At 37.0% G+C, this 11,343-nt stretch overlaps 1 protein-coding gene and 1 long non-coding RNA gene across 2 annotated transcripts; one reads left to right on the forward strand and one right to left on the reverse strand.

The window, feature by feature from the left end:
- Positions 1–254: 254 nt before the first annotated feature.
- Positions 255–11,094, reverse strand: LOC114746237 (myosin-11-like). The gene is made up of 37 exons (XM_028934463.1): positions 10,942–11,094; positions 10,144–10,287; positions 9,906–10,051; positions 9,587–9,743; positions 9,397–9,455; positions 9,014–9,173; positions 8,790–8,939; positions 8,559–8,695; positions 8,342–8,488; positions 8,141–8,242; positions 7,958–8,015; positions 7,775–7,876; positions 7,167–7,204; positions 6,816–6,942; positions 6,564–6,734; positions 6,317–6,448; positions 6,084–6,193; positions 5,948–6,008; positions 5,595–5,772; positions 5,226–5,431; positions 5,017–5,136; positions 4,758–4,856; positions 4,399–4,620; positions 3,464–3,603; positions 3,152–3,263; positions 3,017–3,064; positions 2,675–2,929; positions 2,428–2,583; positions 2,139–2,345; positions 1,892–2,032; positions 1,592–1,662; positions 1,404–1,503; positions 1,239–1,295; positions 1,101–1,157; positions 937–1,017; positions 716–798; positions 255–528 (listed from the first exon to the last, which is right to left on the reverse strand). The coding sequence occupies exons 1-37, from the start codon at positions 11,092–11,094 to the stop codon at positions 405–407; spliced, it is 4,611 nt and encodes a 1,536-aa protein (XP_028790296.1). The 3' UTR covers positions 255–404.
- On the forward strand, positions 941–2,639 carry LOC114746177 (uncharacterized). Its single transcript, XR_003740253.1, has 3 exons — positions 941–1,052; positions 1,142–1,343; positions 2,222–2,639. It is a non-coding gene; the product is annotated as an uncharacterized LOC114746177 (long non-coding RNA).
- Positions 11,095–11,343: the final 249 nt, after the last annotated feature.

Genomic DNA, 11,343 nt, shown 5'->3' on the forward strand with positions numbered 1-11,343 from the left:
CAGACTCGGTAAGTTCTAGTAAAAAAAAACCTGTTTTCTATGCATATTTTTTTAATAAACAACATAAAATAACCAACTTTGCTGCCGATACAAATGTACTTGCATTTTTATATCAATTATTTAAATAAAACAGTAAAAGAATTATCCTGTTCTGTTGTATCTAAAACTAGGTGCTGAAAAGTCAAACTGAAGAGTGCGCATTGAGTATCCTTTTTTTTTTTTTTTTAAATGCTTTTCAGTGGCGCCCCCGCATTACAAATCAAATGCTAGTTATACATCTAAGGAGGAAGATCAGCCTTTGTACGATGTTAAAGTCCATTGACTTGTCTCTGATGCGTCCCAATTCAACAATTAGCCGGCTCGATGCGTCGATGTGCAGTTCATCAATTCTGCTGACGAGGCTGTCAAGTTGGGCTTGGCAGCAAGAAACTAAAGCCAGAGTTCTCACGAATAAGCGGTGGGGCCTCCACGTCGGAGATATCTATCTGTTCCATCGACTTTGACATATCATCAACCGAAAATGGAATGCTGCCAAGCAAATAATTCCAAACGGTTAATGCCAACCGCATTTCTTCCATATGGATTACAGAACATTAGTATTAAACAATGTTGGTTTTCATGACCACATCAAACTTGCAAAACCGGTGAAATCAAACATTAGTGATAGCTGAAATGAGGGAAATAATATCCACTCGTTTGATCGATATCACCTTACCTTGAATCATCATCCAGCAGGAAAGAACTACTAACTGCGTTAGTTGAATCTTCGGTCATCAACACTCTCATATTGGAGATAACCTAGATGAAAACATTGACGAGGCAAAGCTTAAACATAGTTTTTCTGCACGTTTTCTTCCTGAAGCTATCATGCTGTGGAGTTCAGGAAGAGATAACTCCAAGCCTATTTTTGAATAAAGGTTTTCTGAGGAAACTTACATCAGGTGACACGCTGTGTGTACCATACTTGTCATCCCAGTACATTGTGCTAATCCGATATAACTGCTGGATGCTGAGGACCTGCAAATAGAGGAATTAGGTTGGGAATTGTTCAGGTAACTATATCATCTGCCACCATAATGAGTAAAATTGCCTCCGCTTACCGGGCAAAGGTCATGGCTTATTTCATCCAGTGTTTTCTTAGGTTTCTGGTGTATGACCTGAACAAAACAAAGGGTGGAAAAGATGAGTTTGCTGTATTGGCTATCTTACCATCGGAACAAGTGCAGGTAGAAAGATACCAGAAATCCAATCGCCTGTCTGATATGTTTCAACTCATCCCACGCTGAACCTGCATACTGCATCGTTTTGGTAGAGGGAAGGAGGAGGGGCAGGGAAAATGGGAGGTTAGTAGTTATCTCATATCAACAGAACTGTACAGGATAAGAGCAATAAAATTAAGGCACCTCATCTGTCGCCTTATAACACCAGTGCTCCAATTCAGCCAACCCAGCTTTGACATATTCTCCATTACTAAATGAGCAGCACTCTCTTCTTAAAAGGAGACTGTTGCAAGAATCAAAATATGTCATGATAAAATTATTTTGCAGAACAGAAAACAATCCCAAAAACTATGGAAGCAAAGCATACGAACCTATTGAATAGTTGAACATTGATGAAAGAAAAAATTTGAGTAAACACCTTACGAACTAAAAATGGGGGAACCTGTCAAAACAAAGCAGGAAAATAAAACGTGTAGGAGAGAAAATAAAACCCCTTCTGCTTCTTTTGAAGAATAAGTTGGACGTAAGTTTAAACCCCTGTCAAGTAATGTGCAAAATCTGAAATTTAGAATCACAAGGGTCGGCCAAAAAATGCATGATGACCTATCCCCATAATACAAATATGACAGTATGAAGAGGCAAAAGATGATGTCAAATGAGATTCTACTAACATGATTTGCCCTCAAAGTGTTCAAAAAGTTCCCAAGGCTCGTAACTATCCCCTGCCAGTGAGCAATCAAAGCTCGCTGAGCTTCAGTATTTGCAACTGTTAGTGATCCCTTAACCAAGCATGCTCTGGATGTTCTTGGTGCCTATCTCATCACAATCAAACAATTACATTTGAAATCCATAAATTTGATAGAAGGATGGCAAATGAAGTTAACAACGATCTTTGAACACAAAGAAACAGTTACCTACCTGGATGCACAACCCTAGCAGGGGAGAAATTTCTTTCTTTAGATTATCCCGAATCATTCCATATATTTTTTCTACATATGCAGTAAGCTGCTGTTTGAAAAGCAAAGCTGGGTACTTGGCTTCAACTTGACGCAATGTGTCTACTCCACCACTTATGCTACCATTGATTAAGGAGAGGTTAACTCCTGTAGGGGCTCCACGGAAACTCTGAAACAACAAGAAGAATTATTTGAAGAGTGAAAGCTTCTCTAGAGGTATTGCTCTGTTCAAATAAGAACACCGTGTTTACCTGTGTCATTCTCCCAAATAGGGTTGCGGATGAAGAACGACGGCGTTGTGGGGCCATGCCAGCAGCACCACTAGCCTTAAGTGTGCGCTGGAGTAACAATAGAAGCGTGGATGCATTGGATAACCAATAAGCCAAGACATCATTGTTGTCCTGGGTCTGAAAGTCCAAATAAATATTTGAGTTAGAAGGTTAGAGACATCAAGAGTAATAAAGAGAGCACAACATGATAGAGTTTCGCCTTTTACACCTCAATTGCATTGCCAATAGTTTGAATAATACGATCAAAAACACTAGTGCGCTCTACTTCAAATGACCTCCAATGTAAGAGACATTTATATATGATACATGCAGCAACAGGTCTGTTCCCTGCAAAGCCTACATGTTGCGCAATACATCTGATGAGCAAGTCTTGATTTTCCTGCTGTTTCTCATTTAGTGACTTTTGTGGTCTGTCATCTACTTCAGCATGTTCCCTCTGGTTAATTGATGAGCTATGAAGATCCTGATTGGTTTATCAGGTGGCAAAAATGAGAGTCAGGTCCACGTAATATCCCACCCAAATAAACAGTGATATAAAATAGCTACATACCAAGGGTATCTTCGCTTCTCCGACTATATGACCACTTTCAGCGCCTCTCTGACACGAGGCAAGAAAATATATTAAACTAACACCAAGCTTTATATTATAGTCATGTACGTGCATAAGAAGCATTCCATGGACTACCTGTATAATAGATCTAGAGCGTCCTGAAAGAAACTTATTTGGTGTCATGGATACTGCTTGCTGACGTAGAACCCGATTCTCTGATTCTAAATTAGTAATTTTCTCTTCCAGCCTAATCAATCATGAGATTTTAACCAATTCTCTTAGCAAATTAATGAGTGGTTATGACCCATCTTTAAAGATGAAATTACGTATAAAAAAGTTTACCATAGTACTCCACAAGAGAGTTAAATGGAAAAGCTTTAGATCGACATTTTGAAAGTTGATCTATGATTAGCATGAAAAAACAATAACATCAAACAACTTTATTACCTGGTTAACGATTCCTGTAGTTGACGAACCTTCTTCTCTGTGTCCTCTAATTTTTTGCCTTGTTCTTCACTAAAAGCTTGAGATTCATTGTATTTTCTTTCAAAATCTTCAGCTTTTTGTTTCTCTGACTCTAATGATGTCTGTGTGAACATAAAGCCCAAGGTAACATCACTTAGGTAACTTCATCATGATATGCTGCAAACAATAACTTTAGTTCATCACCATTAACTTGAGCAGAAATTAGTCTACTTATATTAATTTTGGGATCCAGTCAAATGATACTGAAGGGAAAAAAAATCTAAATTCCGCTGCAAACCATTTGCATTCCTTGGTACCATAATTGTTTAATTGAAAGAAATAATTCGTTCTAGCTGGCATTAATTATTTTTCCTTTCCTATATTTTATTTACTAGGAATTCTTTCTTTGCAGTACAAAATATGATTTCATTATGCTTCTCAAATTTACAAGCAGGACATGACAAGCTACACCCCTTTATTATATTGAGAACAATCTAATGACAGTTCTCATATAAACACTCTAAAGACAATAAAACTTGTACTTAGTTCTGGAAAAATCTATAACGACATGAATAATCCATTTGTCTAACATGATAAGTTATGTATTATTATATCACTGAATTTAATTTTCAGAACAGAAACAAAAAGGTTATAAATTCTTTTCTAGGAATGTTGTTCAATCTGATGTACTGATTTGTAAACCTGCTACCAACTTCTGTTTAAATTTACCAGTAAAGGAACTGTAAAAAGAACAATGTTTTACTGAGAGGCTGATATAGTTGTTTCTTTACAAAATACTTATAGGTAAACATGCTTCCAAGACTTGAAGGAACCATATATGCATAAAAAGACACATGCTTGAAAGTAGAAGTTACCTAACTGCACATGTGAGGTCTAGTTAGAATGAACTTTCTTACCTTCAGACTCTCAACTTCCCCCACTAGTGACTCAACCTTTTGTGTGTCTTCCACTAGAACTTGTGTTTCTTTAACAACAGGAGGTGCTTCTTCAACAACTTTCTTTGCATTCTCCCGCTCCTTAACAAGTAAAGCATTGGTTTCATCAATCTTGTTCTGCATCTCCTGCAGTGAGTTCTGCAGTTTTGCTACTTCTTGTGCTTTGGCTTCTTCTAGGTTAGTCTGCACAAAATTTTGTAGTCTGTTTAGGGCTTAAAAATTGAGAGGTTTAGTTTTTTCTTCAAAATTCATGATTGCATACAATATCATAAAAACAAAAATTTCTGACATAATATCCATCCACAAAATATAGATGTTACCCTTAAACTTTTTTCTAATTGCAGACGCCAAGTAAGTTCCTCCACTCGTTTTTCCAGCTTATCCTTTGCTTCTTTAAGCGCACCAGTTTCTCTTGCAGCCTAGAGCAAATAAAGTAATTTTAACTAACAGTAGAGAAAGAGAAATTATATCAAGAAAATTAGTAAAGAGAGGACATGCTTGCCACACAGATATCACAATTAAGACAGTAATAGCATAAATATAAAAATAATAAAAATCACTAGAAAGACAGAAACATGCCATTTTGAGTTTCCTAAGTTCTCTCCTGGCCAATCGCCCCCTCCATCTGCATTGTGCAACAATAGTACTTTTCTTGAGCCTCTTGTAATACAAAGTGGCCTTCCGGCATCTCCACCAAGCCTGCAATTTTCAAGAGAGAGTGTTTATTTATGAATACTGTATACCGATCATAATGGGCAGGTCATGTCAATCGTATAGTAAAAAATGACCTGAATAGTGACTGCAGCTTTAGTACGCTTCCTAAATCTGAATTGGTTACGAGCACCCATTGTCCTTAAACCTGTTTGCAAGATAAGTACTGAAGCTTGGAGTCTTTTATAGGCTTTCCTAGCTGTATATCTGCGCACGTCTTTCTGAATTTTCTTTGCAGCGGCCTCCCTTCTCATGTTATCATATTGTTTGCATGCCAGTCTTCCTATAGATCATATATCATGCATGTTAGTAAAATGTAGTAACAAGAGACTGATTAAGCAGTGAAGTGTGTCTCACATCCTAATTGGAGAAGCCCATAATCTTGAAAATTAAATAGCATTTGGTAGATAACTGACTTAGGTTGTTGAAATTTTGGAGTATCTCACCTCTACATAAAGACTGCATGAATACGGTAGTTCTACGTAATGCAAGATAATGATTACGAGCTTGATGGGTTCGTATGCGCCGTTGGACAATTTTGGCTGCCCGACTGAGTACCTGAGCCCTCCGTGCGTCTAGTTCAGCCATCTGACCTGCTCTCAGGAATATCTTCGTTTTCCCAATCTACAACAATTCATAGCCAATCAAACGTATTTTGAGTCCCTGAAATATGGTGGCACGAATGTTTCTACGCATGTAATACAATTATGCAATCATGTTCATAGATTTTAGTTCTTTAACCCAGCAAAATTCTGCTAATCCACTACATGACAAAAATAGTTACTTCGGCAAAACATACCTGATATCCTTTAAGACCCACTTTCTCTAAAATCTTTTGGCAAACGACCTTTTCATCAGAGCTGCTCATAGAGGAAATAAATTTTTAGATTAGTGCTGTCTTGGCATGAAGCAGGTGATGTGCTAAAAGTACTTACTTTCCATCCACAACCTCTGGGGCAAGGATTCCAAATCTGTGAGCAAATTCAAAGAAAAGACGGCGAGTAGGGTAACCAGCGCAACTAATTCTGATTGCCTCTAGAACACCCTATAGGGTCAAGTATAAGATATTACAAAAGAAGGGGATTGGAGACACAGAATTATGGATATACTTTTTATACAAACGATCATCCAAAGAAGGGAATAAAAGTCGGATATCAGGCATACTTACACCACAGCGAAGTTGTTGCATAATGTTGACGTTCTCAAATATTGCAGGCTTAAGGACATTGTTTGGCTTTATACATCTTACATAATGAGGTTCTGTCGAGTTCAATGTGTCCATTAGTTGCTGTAGTTGTAGCTGCACCATTCAGATTATGAAAACATGGTTTCTTAACTGCCCGATAGTAAAAATGCATTCAATTTTTTAAGGAAATGTTGTGCAGGTATACAAGTGGACAAGGAAGTAATGATACCTTAAAACGAGAAGCTATGGAAGAAAACTTCGATGATTTAGATGTCTCTTCTGGAAGAGGAGGAAAAAGACCTGCTACGAAAGGGCATTTGGAAGCGCCCAACAAATCTTGATGTTCAGGAACCACATAATCTTTATTTTTATCTAAAAACTGGTCAGACTGGTATAAGACCTGTCCATTTGATGAGTGTAAGAATCCATAAGCAAGAATGTTTCATTTTCAAGCATTTGATGCTATGATAATTAGTCATACCTCCCCGGCATAATGAGCAACGGTAAAATCTGTTCGAGACAATTTGGGCTTTATAAAACGCTTGTGAGTCTTAAATGTTTGATAAAGCTTATTTGCAAATGTTTCATGTGTTGACTTGGGAAACATGCTGAAAGACAAAGAGAAATAAGAAGAATGAAGGAGCAGATTCAATATGGCATCTAATTTTGTGACAAGGTCAATTAGACAAAAAGAACCAAAGTTTTCCATCTTTCCATCCAAAGGTATAAGTCAAAAAAAATATTGAACAAGATACGAGAGCACTACTTTGGAGAAAGAAATTCAGAGGACAAAAAACAATCAAGAAGAAGAAGGAAGAAAACATTGTTTTACCAGGCTTCATCAAGGAGAGCGACAATTCCTCCGGGTTTCTGCAAAAGAAGAGTCAACATGAAAGACTAAGAAAAAAAATAGGGGAAATACAGGAAAAGCCTAATAAGGAATTGGATTTTGGCAGATTGTAAAAATAAGCCTAAAAGCATAAATCTAGTGGAAAACAACTCAGAAGTAAACTTCTTGATTGTTCAGTTGTTCTCAAGAACTAATGCATTTCAAAGGCTAAAATTGTTAGAAGGTTCTTTAATGGTCCCTTTGGACTAAATGAGAGGATAAAGCACAAGCCCCTCATATCCTGTACACTTTGCTCTGTTTCTCTGTTTTGCAAATGTAAGGTGGCAATGCTCCACATGTCCATGCCTAACATTCACAGAAAGCAATCAACAGTGTTTTCTCTGTTTAAAGGTACTGCAGAGTCACAAAAATAGACTGTAGTGTATCCTTAGAACAATAGATAAATAACACTGGACAACATAAAAAAGATCATCACGAGAATATTTGAAAGCGTAAATATCTCTAATTGTCTATTCTGGACAAGTCGGTTGACCATTTTGCAGGTTCTAATCAATCAGAATATCATAATAAAAGAGGGGGGGAGGGGGAACCTTTTCAATAAGGTCTAAAACATCTTTATTATCAACAAATTCAATGTAGCTCCAATCAATCTGCTCCTTTGTATATTCTTCTTGTTCCATTTTAAACACGTGCTGCAAATCATCAGACTTGTCAAATGTGGAAATAATATATGCGCAAGAAACTGAAATGCTTAATGCGGTCAGAGATTTTGCCTGATTGAAATGTTGCTGCAACTTCTCATTTGTGAAATTGATGCAGAACTGCTCAAAACTGCAGAGCATGATATGCTGAAATTAAGTTACAAAGGATTGAAAACAAGCAGATGTCGTTTGTTGCAATACGTTAAGCATTGCATTCTCATTTATATGAATTTGTTTGGCTACATTATAGGTTACCTATTAGTTTTAAAGCTTTCAAAACCATAGATATCGAGGACCCCAATCAAACATTTGGAATTTGGATCTTGTCCGATTGAATTATTAATCTTGTCCACCAACCTGTATAATCCCAAATAATTTCACTTAGTGCCAAAACCATGTCTTGTACCATAATAAAGGACAGAAAATATGGAATTGTTTTCATTTAAAGCATGTTACCAGTCAAATAGCCGAGAATAAATTGTTTTTGCCAAGCCATCTCTACTGATTGCGGCACTTTGGGGGTCGAGGCTCCGCTTTATAACTTCCTCAGGGGTGACCATGACACGTTTGCACAATGCATCTTGCAAGGCATCAGCGTCACACCTGATAAAACATGAAATACGATCATGACAATCACCTTGAAGGTAATTGAATCCCATCGCAGAAAACATACATGAGAAGCTCTGCAGTTGTTTTCAAGTGGAATTTCGCTTTGTCATCCTTTGGAACTGATGAGTCAACCTCCTTTCCTTTGGAAAAATCAATATTGCCAAGATGAAGAATTGCAGCAACCACTCGGAAAATTGCTTCCTGACACAAAATAGTCAGGAAAACAGAGAGTCAATTTAATCATTCCATATTTTAGCAGAATAGAAGTTAAATTCATAGCCATGAAAAGATATACCTGGTCCTTTTGGCTTATTCCAACAATATCCATAGCTCTCCGGGTAGCAAGATACTCACGAGCATCACTTACATCAGCCAGTTCATAAAAACTTGATTGGTTCAGGTAGTGAAATGATCTAGGATTATCTAATTTGTATTTCTCAATTTCCTGCCAACAAAAGTTGCCATAATTATTAAAAGGAATTATCACAAGCGACAAGTAGATTGTTAACAATAAGACACCTCCTGTGGTGCAGCACAAAGGAGATAAAAGCAGTGGTAGTTGCGTTCAGGATCATTAATTTGGCAGACCCTAGACCTCTCCAGAAGGTAAGTTCGAATGGCTGCTCCTGAGATTCTTCCACTCTTATCAAATTGGATCTCAACAAATTTACCAAATCGACTGCATCATTAAAACAAGGAAAATTTGAAAACAGTTGTTGGCAAAAACTTTTGAGGTAATCAACAAGTTAGGAAAAGAAAATTCCATAAATGGCAATCTCTCCAACAGCTACTGTCAACATCAAGTGGTCTTGTAGTTGCAGAATGGGGTAAGAGGGAATGCAGTGAGACAGAAATGAAGTCCAAGTAATCATTCACTGCCTCTATGAAAGAAATACACACACCTCGAATTGTTATTCCTAACAGTTTTTGCATTGCCAAATGCTTCAAGAACCGGATTTGACTGCATTCAGATCATTCAATTCAGAGTCACATGAGATTCCATGTTGAATTACTTAAAAATAGAATGTTATTGGTAAAGGAATGCAAATTGTTCTTTTACAATTATAGAATGAGTAGTTCGTTGAATCTTACTTCAAGAACTTGTTGTTCAACCGTTCGTCCTTCAGTAGCAGCCCTACCACCTAAGAAAGCTAAATAACGCATAAGCATTTTTGTAGTTTCAGTTTTACCAGCTCCACTTTCCCCGCTGACCAAAATCGAATTACTTTTTCCTTCATTAATCATTGCCCTGATTTTAGTAAGAGAATCAATTAGATATTTGGTTCAATAAAAAAGGTGGCAGCATGCACAAGGCTCCCACGAACATATGACCTCCATGTCACATGGCAACAAACTTTATCATTGCTTCAAGACTCAATAACAAAAACAAAAATTGGCTATAAGAAATTACCTATATGCAACATCAGCTACTGCAAATACATGAGGGCTTAGTTCTCCAAATGGTGCTCCCTTGTACTGTTGCATCATGTGAGGGTCATAAAGATGAGGAAGTCTTTGGAATGGATTTATGGCAATAAGAATATTTCCAGTATAAGTCTGTCATTACAATAACAAAATGAGAAGGAAATAAGCATTTTCGGCTAATAAACTTCGCATACAATGCAATATTAAAGGAAAGAAAGCCTTACGTATATTTCATTCAATTCATATCTAGATTTTAGGTTCTGCAAGACCCCAGGCTCGTGCAAATAAGACAGCTTTGTCATATCATCCACTCCACCGGCTGGAGCTTCCATATCTTTGGGATATATTTTTGATAATTTTGCAGAAACCTTGAAAACCCCGAAACAGAAGTTGAGATGGTAATTCAGATTAAATTTCTGCCTGAATCGATTTTCTATAGTTTTGTGCATTCCATTTCCAATTGACAATACATGGATGGGAGTAATTGATGCTTCACGAAAGAAGGCATTATTATGCTTGTAGAAGTAGAATTATAGACATAATTTTCTTACGGCAGCATAGTATGCCCACAGCAGTAATTGAACTAGAGAAGAAAAGCAAGGAACAAAATAGAGATTGAGTTAGGCTCATTTAGGAGAGGTCAATTATTTTGACCGCCAATTTGAGGAACTTAAACAATACGTATAATTGATTGTAGATCAAGGTGATTTAAATATCAAGTACAACGTCAAAACTATGAGAAAGAGAGAAGGCTCGTGCGTGTATCCTTGCCCTTTCATTATTAGTGTAAATATAGCAAGTCCGTAAGGAGGAGTAATCATGCTTGCCATTATGATGTTCTCTTTCTTTTGCATTAACTGTAATCATAAAAGAAACAAAACTCAATTGTTCATCCATCCAAGATCGCTGAGCAATAATTCCAGCATGAAAGTCCATGCAGATGGGGAACTTACGACGATATTGAAAAAGAAAAATGCCCAGATACAAAGGATGAAGGAACAATTTATTGGCAGCAGGCGAACCTTTTTCCCATTGGTAGTTTCAATCTCGGCATCCTTTCCATAGATTTTTGATACCTGCCCATCAATCCAAGCAACATCTGGATCCTCAATCCAGACATGAGAACCTACAATGATATTCACTGGAGTTCCCTGCAGGTGGAGATGCAGAATCATATTTTATATGTTCCTAATTCATTGACAGAAAATTTTCCATTCTTATACAGTGAATTGGAGAAGGATTATAAAATTCTAAACTTAAGTATACAACATATTAGTTTCTTCCTTGTATTTTAGACACATCACACTAACATTCAAATAGATAGTACTGGAATATTTTTCAGAAATAATAATACTCCGCCAGCCCACAATATGTCCGATCGAACTATCTCATGCAGACAAAAACAAATAGTAGTTAAAAGGAAG

Source organism: Neltuma alba, unplaced genomic scaffold (assembly GCF_004799145.2).
Source record: "Neltuma alba isolate B1F8T4 unplaced genomic scaffold, ASM479914v2 tig00004928_pilon, whole genome shotgun sequence".
Classification (NCBI taxonomy): domain Eukaryota; kingdom Viridiplantae; phylum Streptophyta; class Magnoliopsida; order Fabales; family Fabaceae; genus Neltuma; species Neltuma alba.